This window comes from Caretta caretta, chromosome 2 (genome assembly GCF_965140235.1).
Source record: "Caretta caretta isolate rCarCar2 chromosome 2, rCarCar1.hap1, whole genome shotgun sequence".
Classification (NCBI taxonomy): Eukaryota; Metazoa; Chordata; order Testudines; family Cheloniidae; genus Caretta; species Caretta caretta.
The window spans coordinates 61,370,193-61,383,979 of record NC_134207.1 but is presented as its reverse complement, the minus strand read 5'-3'; the positions used below and the strand labels follow the sequence as shown (position 1 = coordinate 61,383,979).

Here is a 13,787-nt window from a genome sequence, read left to right as displayed (position 1 = left end):
ATGGGAGCTGGGCCTTTTTGCTCTAGTTCTCTTGTGGCCTGAGTGCAGTTCCTCTGCAGAGTTTCCTCTTCACTGAGTTCATATTTTTCTGTCCTGTCTTTTTGTCTCTTTCCTCTTTGGGCTGGGGCTTTTCCTGCTCTCACAGCCCTACAAAGAGCCTCAGCTCTCTCCTCTTTCTATTCTACAGTGCAGCCCTGACAACACAGCTTGTTCTGAGTGCTGCTCCAGTGCTTGGGGATGAGGAAAACAACCCCTCCCTGCTCTGAGTAACTTCACATACTCTTTCTTCCTTTCTCCTTGTTCCGACACTGTTTGTTGAAGTACAGGCAGAAGCAAAGATCACAGAGGTATATAGTGTTGCATCAAGGGCATTATTATTAATAGCGTGGAAGTGGTTGAATAATTAGCATTTATACCAGGTGTAATGAAACCTATAGTATTAACTCTAAGTACTTCCTACTTCAGCAGGAGTTTGAACTGATAATCCCACTCCAGGTTGGTTCAGGAGTAAATCACCTTCTCAGGGAGTACGCTTCTCAGTTACCAAATACATCTGGTGGTCTGCTCTGCATTTGACAGTGTTACCATGATAGACAGAGACACATTTGAATATATATTCTTAATCTGGGAGCTGTTAATCTGAAAACCAGTTTTTAAGTGGGGCAAAGAGAAGATTACTTAGATCTACACCAAGGTAAGGACAAGCAATTCAGAACCACACATTAGCAAAGATGTATCTTAAACACTAACCTACTCCCCCCATTGCAAACACTAAAAAGCAAGGAAATATTTTAAGTTATGGCACACCTCTTCACTATACCCAAGAGCCCACAAATTCATAATTCCACTAAAAGCAATAGACTGTTTTGTCAGAATGAACTTCCTTTGGCCAACACACTACATACAACAAATTAAATCTCCCTCAGAACGAAGAGGAATTCTTAACGAGAGAGGTGGATTGTGTAACAGCTACTGACTGACTATTGCATTGTCATTTCCCTCCTATGCAAATCCCTGCACTCTATTGCCTTCCATATTCTCTCAACATATGTTTACAGTTTCTCATCCATTCTTTATCCTTTACCCTGCACACTCTCCTCAATTCCTCTTCTACCTTTTTTGTTCCTTGTTTGAGGATGTCCCCCCTGCCACCTTTTTGAGCAATTCCTTTTTAAATTAAAAAAACACTTACTTTAAAAATACACCCCTTTTCTTCAGCTTTAGCTGGAGTAGATAAAGGGCTTCAATTCCTCCTTTGAATATAGGCCTTACTGGTGGGCAAAATAATGAGAGGATGAATTATTTTACCCATCACTCCCTTTTGGGGGTCCTTAAAAGAAAAGAAACGTTAAGGGGGAAACTGTCTGCAGAGGCTGTCTGACATTTGATGGCCGGGAAACAGGTGGACTGGAAAAAGTACACTTCATTGTCATGGCTGCCACCCCCAGTGTCTCCTGGGACCACAGGATTCAACGTAAGACCACTGGGCCTTTGTTCTCCTGATCTTGAAAGATGTTCTGACTAAACCAGGCCAAAGACCAGTTGACAATACCACCTCCACTGGCTTTGGCTAAATCCCGACCACCACCTGGGATGTGAGATTTTGGTTTCTGCTGTCACCCCTCTCCACCCATGTACCCTTTTCCTTCTCTTTCCTACACCTCTCCTTTTGCCTTCTGTGTCTAACTTAGCCAGCCATGACTGTATATTTTGCAATACTCCAGTAAGACCAAAAAGACAGCTAAAAACAATGCCCTACACAGCGCAATGCTAGTATAAGTTTGCCAGCTCTCAGATTGGCTACTGTGTGCCATGCCTGTGTTTTTCTAGCAGCAAGGCTGAAAAAAAAATTAGCATCAAAGACAGAAGCTGCATTTTCTATCTTTGCTGTTCTTTTCTCTCCCTAGTTGGGTCTGTGTCTTGATTTGTCTTCTAGGAAACGGAATCAAATTTTAAGAGCAGCAACAAGAGTTCTGGTCCATCTCAACTAACTTCTTCTCTTTTTCCCAGAAAGGACAATTATTACCATATTTAAAACCATCTAAGAGACTGTCAAACAGGGTTGTGTTCCCCCCCCCCCTTCTAAAGCCTTTATCCAGCTAAAGGTAAAAGAGACAAGGGACGCTGCTAAAACAAAAGTCTTATTTAATACTTTACATTTCTAATCCTTTAACTGCCCTTCCTTTAGTTTTTGTATCTTTACGAAAAGGTTGAAAGGATTTTTAACGGCGCGCGCCATGGTACTAAGCAGACCAAAGGCTCTGTATTCAGAACCCTGAACCTTGTTTAAAATTATTGTTGTACAGTAACAGAGCCATGTTAATATCTTTGATTCTCAAGGCCCATTTATTCCATCAAAATTAATATAACAGAACACACAAGAATGGAAAAGGAGGGGAGCAGAGAGAAAGGAGGAGAAAGGAAGAGGACAGGTAGGAAGCTTTTAAAATAGATATTAAGAAGTTACTTATGCCAATGAAGACTAATCATTCCTAAGTAGCATGAGGTTGACAGGCACAATCTTTCAGTAAAATAACTAAATGGTGCTTCTTATTGGTTTGGTAATATCAATCTGGGCTCTATTTCTAAAACTGTGGTGTTAAGCCCAAGATAAGGTTATAAACTCAAGCAGGTAGCACCCCCCAAGTTATTTAAACACTTCTACACTTACAGGATAGATTAAGTAATGTGAATTTTTTTAAACAATTCTGATTAATTCTTTTACAAGGTGAAACAATGTCCAATAAGCTTTAGATTACTCTTCTGGAAGTTCGGTCTTTCAAAACATTACCACTGAAATAATATGGAATCCCACAGTATTTCTAACAATGCCTTGCAATCACAGTGTTCCAAGTTAACATTATATACCCATCTAGAATTTCAGTACAGAACATGAGAATCTCACCTTGAACATTGGTCTCACATGCTCCAAATGGGTTGCACTAGTAAAAGGTGCCTGAACATGGCTCACTGCTTCCATGAGGGCTTTTGCTGTTTTAGCCATCTGTTCCATTTCCAAGTTATATAGAAGTCTTCTCTGCTTTTCACTAGCAACATCTATGAACACAGTTTTTTCTTTTACATTTGTGTTTCAGTCAAGGCTCTCTCACAGAAAGTAAGTAAAATAGTAATTTTGTTACAGTAATCATTTAAATGCTGTATTCTGATACATTTAGAAACGAATGAAATCTAAAAGTTGATGCGAATTTATCTTGTTTGTTTACACTGTAGTATAAAGTCAAATTACATCAATACACTAATAACAAAAGTATGTGAGTAGTGAAATTTTGTTTTTAAATGATAATTTACCTTAATTTTAGTCTATATGGAAATAATCTATATCATTAATCAAAGAAAGATTGTGACTGAATTGAAGCAATCTATTTTAAGAAGAAATACCAAGCAAGGTACATGGGTTGGATTAATTTCACAAAGTGGACAGAGATTTTATATGAAACTACCACCACAATGGGGAAGGGTTAAGTGTGGAAAAATAAATATTTTTCCCTTTCTCAAACGTATTTGGCGAAGTACCTTAACACCTTTTCATGCTGGTATTGAAGCCTCTATCTCAAAGTGAGGGACAACCCAGAAAGAGTACAATAAAAAGAAATAAACACTTACATTTTCAGGGAACATTTAATTCATCAGAGTTTAATGGCTTTATAAAAAGGTAAAATAAGCTGCTGGACAGAAACAAGCTGAAGAGCAGGGAGAAAAAGAGGTAGCTACAGATGGAGACTTGTGACGTTGGAAAGGAGTTATGAGCAGAGTGTTCTGGGGGGCTAGTTTTGGAACCATTCATTAAACCATATACAGAAAAAATTTGGATAACTTTATAAAAACAGGATCTTCACATTTGCAGAAAATATGAAAACTGAATGCACACACAATGAGGAACCATCAGATTTAAGAACATTTGGATCATTAAAATGACGGTCCAGAAAACAAACAACAGTTAAATGCTTTTTAACATTATTTAAGGAAGGAACCAATCTAGGGAACGTGTGCTAAACGAGCAATCATAAACCATAATGAAAACAAGATTTTGAGGCATTATTGTGGGGAAAACCCCATTACTGCATTAAAACAAGATATTGCTATAGGTGATGGACAGGATACAAAACAAACAGTGATACTGTTACTTTATTATAAAGGTCTCATGTGGAATATTGTATACAGTATTCATCACTGTACAACAGCAAAAACTATGCTGCCAAGAAAGTGCTGTGTAGAGGTACAAAGATGACACCTGGACTAAATAATATCAATTCTGAGGCAAGATAAAGTCAGAATAAACCCAGTTTAATTTAACAGATAAGACTTCAAGGGAGCACAACAGACTTTCAAAATTAAAGGGACTGACAGAAGGTAATAAATATAGTCACTCAATTACTGCAGAAGATGACATAACTGAAGCCAAAAAGATGACGACCTGAAGAAGAGCTCTGTGTAGCTCTAAAGCTCGTCTCCCTCACCAACAGAAATTGGTCCAATAAAAGATATTACCTCACACACGTTGTCTCGACAACAAGAAAGGAATTGATGGGTTTGGGCAGAGAGTAAGAAAGTGAGAAAAAGATTAAATTTAAAGAGGGTAGGAATTTTGGGGCCCAGAGTTCTTAAATACTAAGTTTACAGAAAGAATGATTTAGTACTATATGTAAGAACCTGTAAAATTAATTCTCATAGGTTCACTTTTTAGAAGATAGGAAAGAAGAAAAAAAAAAAAGAGAGAGAGAGAGAAAGCGAAAGCAAATTTAACCCCATTTCAGATTTCGTAGTGCATCCTTTCCTGCATGTTTCTCTTAATATGTATGTTCTTCAGGCGTATATAGCATGGCACTGAGATTACTACTAGTGCTAAACAAATAACTATTCATAGCAACAACAAACAAGAGGTTGTTAGTTTAGTACACCACATTCCTAACACCAGGAGACCACATTATGAAATAAAAGAGCCAACATTTATTCTGTGACGACTGACACACTGCTGGTACTTACTTTGTTTACTGGATTTTGTGGGTATTACTAGTTCTTTTGTTTCCTTCATAGATATCTTCTTCCCTGCTATTTCGTTATAGATAGCTGACAGATACTCCTCAGGAAGATCCTTACTGTCATTGATACCTCTGTTCATCTTAATATACTGCTCCTTGGTCATTTTGTTCTTTACCTGGAAACCAAAAAGAAGCAAATAGTATGAATGACAGAGGCAAAGGGGAAGATTTTTAAATGATTTAGGCACCTAAACAGGCAGATAGGTGCCTAAGCCCACCAGATAATCACCATTGACATTTTCAAAGCCACATCTCAGGTGTTACCTAATCCCCCAAAATGGCTAAGTTTCCGCCAGTCAGCATTTTCAAAATGGTCTAAGTGCTGCTGCCACCCCACAGGGGGTAACGAGGTGCTAGGACAGTTAGTTCAAACCGAAGCCTTGGAAGCGCCAAAACAGAATTTTTAAACTAGGCAGGGGAATGCTTATCTTGCCAATGGGCCTGATTAGGGTGACCAGATGTCTCGTTTTTAAAGGGACAGTCCCATATTTAAGCTCTTCTGCAAGCGTCCAGCTTTTTTTTTTAAAAACGGGCAAATTGTACTGTGTTTTCTGTCTCTCCTCCCCATCAGCACTCGTGAGTCCTGCTGCTGGCCCAATCCCCGACTGCTAGCCACTTGCCCACTAGTGGTGAGTGGGGGGTCCAGAGACCAACGATGGGGGTTGGTGTGCAAGGCTGGTGGCAGGGCCGGCCACTCCCCTCCCTGTGTGCTGGCTCTCGGCCAGCAGGGCCCTGCCCCCTGTCCCGTTTCTGGCCAGCACTGGCTGTGCACTGCGGTGGCTGGTGAGTGCAGGCAGGCGCTAGGTGGCAGCCAGTTACATGTCTCCTCTGCTGCCCACCCATCAGCCCCTCTATGTGCTCCCCCCTCTCACTGTCCTCTCCCTGCTTTGCCCCTTCACAAACCTCAGCCCTACTGCTCCTCCATATCCTCCCCGGCAGGGTGTGTCCCACTCCCAGTACTGTGCGGAGAACCAGTCCCTAGTTGGATTGGTCAGGGTTATGTCGGTGGCCAGCCTGGAGGTGTTAGCTGCCTTTCAACACGGTGCGGGCAGGAAGGGACAAGCTGCTTCCAGTCACAGGGGAGTGGGGGGGGTGCAGAAAAGATAAGCTCTGCAAAGACACTGGCCAGGTCATCCCTCCCCCCTGCCCCTCCTGCTCTGTGGCTGGAAGCATCTCCCGTCTGGTCCCTTCCCTCCGGCACAGTGTTGAAACGCTGCTGCTGCTGACCACATTCTGGTGTGACGTCTGGCAGAAATCTGGGGAGGGGGGGACATGCGACCCTGCATGCTCCCCAGCGTGTTGGCTCAGGAAGGCACGGCATCAGGTACAGGAGAGGCAAGTCTGTCCTGGAGGCCCAGCCACGGGTGTGTGTGTCACCTCTCCCCATGTGAGCCGTAACACATTAAAGATAAGAAGATAAATAAAAAATAAGAAGAATCCAGCTATGCAGTACTTCTTTTTAACCGTGGCTCACAATTTGATGTTAATTTGAACACTGGTACTACACAGTTCTGACTGCCATTGAACTCGCTTGAATACGAGTAATTTTACCAGGTGTCCCATATTCAGCATAGGGAACTATGGTCACTCTAGGCCTGATACGGTAGGCGTATATTGAGCATGTCTAAGACCTGATACCTGTCAGACCCCACAGCAAGAGAGCTAGATGCAGGCTACCGGCAGGCAGAGGATACACAGCACATCCACAAAAGACAGGAAAACATAGGATGAGCATAAGCAGGACAGAGAGAGAGAGACTTTCAGCTGCTGGTGGACTACCTAAGCAGCTGACTTGCAATAGGTGCTGTGACAGACCCAGACCAGTAGGGTACAGGAGTCTGGTAGAAGGCAAATAGACTGGCCACTGGATGAATAGTTTTCTGTTCCTTGAGAGACCAGAGCAGGGGCTGCCCTAGAGCAATCAGGAACCTGCTAGAACCAATTAAGACAGGCAAGCTAATTAAGACACCTGGAGCCAATTATGGCTGGCAGACTGATCAGGACACCTGGTTTAAAAAGGACCTCCCAGCAGTTAGTGGGGGGCATGACGGTGTGCTGCTGGAGGACTGAGGAGTACAAGCGTGATCAGGGTTCAGGAGGAAGATCCTGGGGTGAGGCCATGGGGAAGTAGCCCAGGGAGTCGTAGCTGTCAGAGAGCTGTTACAGGAGACGTAGACAACTGCTATCCATAGAGCCCTGGGCTGGAACCCGGTGTAGAGGGTGGGTCCTGCATCCCCCACAACTCCTGATTGGGCACAGGAGTTGACCTGGTCTGTGACCAACACCAGAAGGGAAGGTCTAATTTGGAAAGGGATCTGGCCTGTCCCCGACCCACTACGTGGGACAACAGAGACTGTGGAGATTGTTCTCCATTTCCCCCAGGCTGGCCAGTGATGAGGTTAGCTGAGTGTATGGCAGGTTTGAGCCTCTAGCAGAAGTGGCCAAACTGAGGGCTGCCGTGAACCTCTGAAGTGAGCAAATATGCCAAAAAGCACAGGACCCACCAAGGTAGAAGAGGAGGAACTTTGTCACAGTGCCTAATTCCAGAAGAGGGTTCACCACTGGTGGATGCCAAGCAGAGGGAGGTGCTTATCTCTGGGCCATCAGGCAGGTACAGCAGGTTAGCCAATGAGGGTATGTCTACACTGTAATTAAAAACATACAGCTGAGCCTGACTCGCAGGTCTCAGGCTTAGGGGCTGTTTAACTGAAGTGTAGATGATGGACTCAAGGTGGAGCTCGGGCTCTGGGACCCTCCCACCTTGTAGGGTCTTAGAGCCCAGGCTCTAGCCTTAGCCCAAATGTGTACACTGCAGTTAAACAGTCCCACAGCCCAAGTCAGCTGGCCCGGGTCAGCTGCAGGGGTCTAACTGCAGTATAGATAGATATATCCTTTAGGCCAGTAGCTTTTTACATTGTCAGACTCCTAAAAAATTACAAATGGAGGTGCGGACCCCTTTGGAAATTTTAGACAGTCTGCAGATCCCAAGAGTCTGCGGGCCACAGGCTGAAAACCACTGCTTTAGGCACCTTAGGACCCTTTCTTTTCCCCACCCCTGTCCCTGCATTTCATTCCTGGATAGCTTAGGCAGCTCCCCACACAGCTGGCTGTCTTATGAAAATCCCTTTCTTAAGCACTTAACTATCCCCAGGCACTTTCATAGAATCATAGAATATAAGGGTTGGAAGGGACCCCAGAAGGTCATCTAGTCCAACCCCCTGCTCGAAGCAGGACCAATTCCCAGTTAAATCATCCCAGCCAGGGCTTTGTCAAGCCTGACCTTAAAAACCTCTAAGGAAGGAGATTCTACCACCTCCCTAGGTAACGCATTCCAGTGTTTCACCACCCTCTTAGTGAAAAAGTTTTTCCTAATATCCAATCTAAACCTCCCCCACTGCAGCTTGAGACCATTACTCCTCGTTCTGTCATCTGCTACCATTGAGAACAGTCTAGAGCCATCCTCTTTGGAACCCCCTTTCAGGTAGTTGAAAGCAGCTATCAAATCCCCCCTCATTCTTCTCTTCTGCAGGCTAAACAATCCCAGCTACCTCAGCCTCTCCTCATAACTCATGTGTTCCAGACCCCTAATCATTTTTGTTGCCCTTCGCTGGACTCTCTCCAATTTATCCACATCCTTCTTGAAGTGTGGGGCCCAAAACTGGACACAGTACTCCAGATGAGGCCTCACTAATGTCGAATAGAGGGGAAGGATCACGACCCTCGATCTGCTCGCTATGCCCCTACTTATACATCCCAAAATGCCATTGGCCTTCTTGGCAACAAGGGCACACTGTTGACTCATATCCAGCTTCTCGTCCACTGTCACCCCTAGGTCCTTTTCCGCAGAACTGCTGCCTAGCCATTCGGTCCCTAGTCTGTAGCTGTGCATTGGGTTCTTCCGTCCTAAGTGCAGGACCCTGCACTTATCCTTATTGAACCTCATCAGATTTCTTTTGGCCCAATCCTCCAATTTGTCTAGGTCCTTCTGTATCCTATCCCTCCCCTCCAGCGTATCTACCACTTCTCCCAGTTTAAAGAAAAGGAGTACTTGTGGCACCTTAGAGACTAACCAATTTATTTGAGCATGAGCTCATGCTCAAATAAATTGGTTAGTCTCTAAGGTGCCACAAGTACTCCTTTTCTTTTTGCGAATACAGACTAACACGGCTGTTCCTCTGAAATCTCCCAGTTTAGTATCATCCGCAAATTTGCTGAGAGTGCAATCCACACCATCCTCCAGATCATTTATGAAGATATTGAACAAAACCGGCCCCAGGACCGACCCTTGGGGCACTCCACTTGATACCGGCTGCCAACTAGACATGGAGCCATTGATAACTACCCGTTGAGCCCGACAATCTAGCCAGCTTTCTACCCACCTTGTAGTGCATTCATCCAGCCCATACTTCCTTAACTTGCTGACAAGAATACTGTGGGAGACCGTGTCAAAAGCTTTGCTAAAGTCAAGAAACAATACATCCACTGCTTTCCCTTCATCCACAGAACCAGTAATCTCATCATAGAAGGCGATTAGATTAGTCAGACATGACCTTCCCTTGGTGAATCCATGCTGGCTGTTCCTGATCACTTTCCTCTCATGCAAGTGCTTCAGGATTGATTCTTTGAGGACCTGCTCCATGATTTTTCCAGGGACTGAAGTGAGGCTGGACTTTATAGGGAACCTATTCAACGTGGAGTCACCTAACTCAAAGCTGAAAATTCCATCACATAGTGGGTTGCCCTCGGGCTAGCCATTGCTTCGCTCAGCTGAGCAAAGCCTAAATCTGTTTAAGAATCTGGCCTAAAGTTCATACAAATCATGCTAGGATTCATGAACTCTAATGAAATCTATCCATTTTTCCAACAAACTGATAACTTTTCCCATTTGTTGGTGAATTGAAAAAAAGTTTGTCCTCTCAAAAAAGCAATTCTCGAAACTGATACACAGGCAAGTGCAGACTATTCCCTATTCATGCTCTGTTAATGTACCATAATCCTGTTTTATTCTGAAACATCCCGGTGGTAACCATTCTATTCTTAGTCATCTCTTAGATATACAGCATGTGTTGAAACTAGAGAAAATTTACAGAAGAATCCCACCAGTTCAGATGAACCAGTGTTACCACCAGTAGGAGCCCTACAGCAGCTAAGACTCCCACAGCTGGACCTGTTTTACCACCAATTTAGCAAGCATGCTTAAAGCAAGCATAACTGAAAACATGGTCAAATGGGTCCTGCAGCAGGAGTCTACACTATGACTCCAACAGGGGCTAAACATTATTTCAGCTGAACCAAAAGACTTTTTTTTTTAAACATTTCCCCAGCATAGACAAGACTCTCCTCTCAGTTATATGAAATGGTGGCATTACATGATACTGATGAACATACGCTAGGGAGTAAGCCAAGATCCAAATTAGTCAATAAGCATAAAAACACAACTATTTTGGCACACAGGCTAAACTATCTAATCTAAGAGTTTATTATTTTTTCAAAGTTAAATCAGAGGTGGTACCAAATACTCTAATAATTTCAAATGTGGTGAGTACTGCATTTATAAAGGAGCTGCACTGACTGGGGTCTTTAAGCATAATTTTTCCAAATGGTGAAGCTACACGAATCTCTTTCAGTTTTCAAACTGGATGGAACCAGGGCAGATTTATGATAAAAGAGTAGTTAGTATCTGCAAAAATTCTGCTTTTGATTGTAAAACCAGTCACTAAGGACAGTAGTATAATAATAAAAAAAACAGTGGATATAACTCAATTCAATTAAAGTGAAGAAAGTGACCTCTCACTGCAAAAATAGCCTAACTGACTTGAACTGAAAACTTCAGAAGCAAAAGAAACAAAGATTGTGTGTGCTATTTAGAAGGAGCAGACTTATTAATGTTAGACTTCAGGTAGTACATTAGTATAGAGTAGAGCACAAAAATATTATAAATACATTGCCATAAAAGTTGAATATTCTCGTGTTAGAAATTCTGTGACATGCACCTAGTCATTTAAAGTACAAGAAATGTTGTTTACAAGAAACCTGACATATGAGAAAGTTCTTTATAGCAACATACCTGTGGGCTATGAAGATCTGTCGTTAACATGATAATTGAGTAAGCTAAGACATATGCAGTGTCTGCACTAGCAAAAAGGGTTTGCCTGAAAAAACAATGAAGCCACATATTACTAATTCTTACTCATTACTCAGTTTCACAAAAGCATTAAAATAAGAATCATAGAATATCAGGGTTGGAAGGGACCTCAGGAGGTCATCTAGTCCAACCGCCTGCTCAAAGCAGGACCGATCCCCAATTAAATCATCCCAGCCAGGGCTTTGTCAAGCCTGACCTTAAAAACTTCTAAGGAAGGAGATTCCACCACCTCCCTAGGTAACGCATTCCAGGGCTTCACCACCCTCTAGTGAAAAAGTTTTTCCTAATATCCAACCTAAATCTCCCCCACTGCAACTTGAGACCATTACTCCTTGTTCTGTCATCTGCTACCACTGAGAACAGTCTAGAGCCATCCTCTTCGGAACCCCCTTTCAGGTAGTTGAAAGCAGCTATCAAATCCCCCCTCATTCTTCTCTTCCACAGAATAAACATCCCCAGTTCCCTCAGCCTCTCCTCATAACTCATGTGTTCCAGTCCCCTAATCATTTTTGTTGCCCTCTGCTGGACTCTTTCCAATTTTTCCACATCCTTCTTGTAGTGTGGGACCCAAAACTGGACACAGTACTCCAGATGAGGCCTCACCAGTGTCGAATAGAGGGGAACAATCACGTCCCTCGATCTGCTGGCAATGCCCCTACTTACACATCCCAAAAGGCCATTGGCCTTCTTGGCAACAAGGGCATATTGTTGACTCATATCCAGCTTCTCGTCCACTGTAACCCCTACATCCTTTTCTGCAGAACCGCTGCCAAGCCATTCGGTCCCTAGTCTGTAGTGGTGCATGGGATTCTTCCGTCCTAAGTGCAGGACTCTGCACTTGTCCTTGTTGAAACTCATCAGATTTCTTTTAGCCCAATCCTCTAATTTGTCTAGGTCCCTCTGTATCCTATCCCTACCCTCCAGCGTATCTACCTCTCCTCCCAGTTTAGAAAGTACTGCTTACCCTTGGTTGCATTCTAAATATCTAGCAGCAAATTTCTCCATTAGCCGATCGATTTTCTGAGCCTCTCCTGGAAGACGGAATCCCTCTAAAAACAGGCGCAGAGCTGATACAAAATCCTTTCCTGAAAAATCATGTTGGTCCACATATGCATACATGACTTCTTTGTTAATTTTATCATTGTCTCCCAGGAACTCTCCAACCTGAGTCTAAAATAAGAATGAAGAGGAAGGTAGAATACCAAAACAACATGCTGCATTTATGTACAGTATGCAAACACTGCCACAGCATATATAAAATCTATTTATAGCATTAGGAATCTTTTCTTGCATCTAACAGGTAATATCTATGTTTAAAGTACTGCTATTTTTCCTGGCTTGATTGACTAAGTCAGCCCAGCACAATGATCTGCACAGATACTAATTAGATCATATCCAATGAAAGCCCTTCATATTTAATGCTGCAGAGCTTCCGAAGACAGGGAAGGAAAAGGTGGGCTAGCAGCAGATGAGAACTGGAAAGAGTGGCACACTACACTACATTCCCGCATAGTAAATATTCTGTTCACATGCAAACAAAAGCAGTTCTTTAAAAAATATTTGTGATGTTTCTCTACTGCTCTGTAAATAGCATATTTTTATTTTAGCCACACACACCAGAACAGTGCCCTCTTGGTGTGGTCTCTTCTATTTACAGTTTTTCTCCTCTTCATTCTGTTCATTCACCATTTTGCTCCACTCCATGTGTTGCATGCATGCATTCAAAAGATAGCAGTAGCTTATCAAAAAAGCCCTTGTCACAGCTGCACTGGCCATTTCCTGTTGTTTCCCACCCAGTCTCTTTAGGGGAGGGTGTAGTAAGTGGGCATGCAATGTCCGCTTATCCCTACATTCCTGGGTCCAAGGTCCAGTAGGCCACAAAAAATAAAGTGAGGATTCCTTCTTCCCCTTACTCCTTTGTATAGGCACAGTACACTCTAGAGCATTCTAACCCTATGAGATTTATAATTGGTGTAAACAGGTAGCAACATAAGCACAAATATAAAAAACTAAAGTTACCAGAGCAGTTTCCTTACCGAGTCTAATCTTTCCTCTTGATGCAAGAACTGGGCAATATCTTCAGGAGTAGTGCCAAGCATTCCTTGCTCTTGCAGGTACTGTATTCCTCTTTTTGGTTTCTTATTAAATCTGCATAAGCAATGTCAATATGGTATTAATTATAATAAACATTTCTCTCTCTCTCACACACACACAGTCTTACCCAGATAAATAAGACAGTCAACTTACTGATATCAAAGGTAACATCAAAATACTTTTTTTTAATTTGCTAATCAAAGTTATTTTAGTTTTCTTCCTCTGCTAAATTGTCCAAAATGTACACAAAGCAGGGACAGGCCACTCCCTTGTCTCTTCTGCAAAGATTGAAGGGGTTAGGCTTCAGTAAGGATTCAATATCTGCCCTGAACCAATCCCCATGGGATGCCTTTTGGTTTTTCACAACCACTTTCTCTTGCTAATGATTGCCGGAACTGAACTGAGCAGCTCCCTCTAAAGATGGTCTCAGTATATGTAAGTCCTCAACTCATTGAGCAATACAAATATTCTTCCTTCTCTTCAACCAA

At 42.8% G+C, this 13,787-nt stretch overlaps 1 protein-coding gene across 3 annotated transcripts in view; it reads right to left on the bottom strand.

Annotated features, from left to right (window-relative positions):
• ARFGEF1 (ARF guanine nucleotide exchange factor 1) overlaps positions 1 to 13,787 on the bottom strand; it is a 186,475-nt gene that overhangs the window by 52,133 nt on the left and 120,555 nt on the right. For all 3 annotated transcript variants that reach the window (XR_012666954.1, XM_048840867.2, XM_048840868.2), the window contains 5 exons: positions 13,242 to 13,353; positions 12,170 to 12,375; positions 11,128 to 11,212; positions 5,005 to 5,176; positions 2,906 to 3,057 (listed from right to left, as the gene is read on the bottom strand). Coding sequence is in view for 2 of the 3 variants with exons in the window: in XM_048840867.2 (XP_048696824.1) it covers positions 2,906 to 3,057; positions 5,005 to 5,176; positions 11,128 to 11,212; positions 12,170 to 12,375; positions 13,242 to 13,353 (727 nt within the window). In the remaining variant the exon portion in view is untranslated. The remainder of the gene's footprint in view (positions 1 to 2,905; positions 3,058 to 5,004; positions 5,177 to 11,127; positions 11,213 to 12,169; positions 12,376 to 13,241; positions 13,354 to 13,787) is intronic.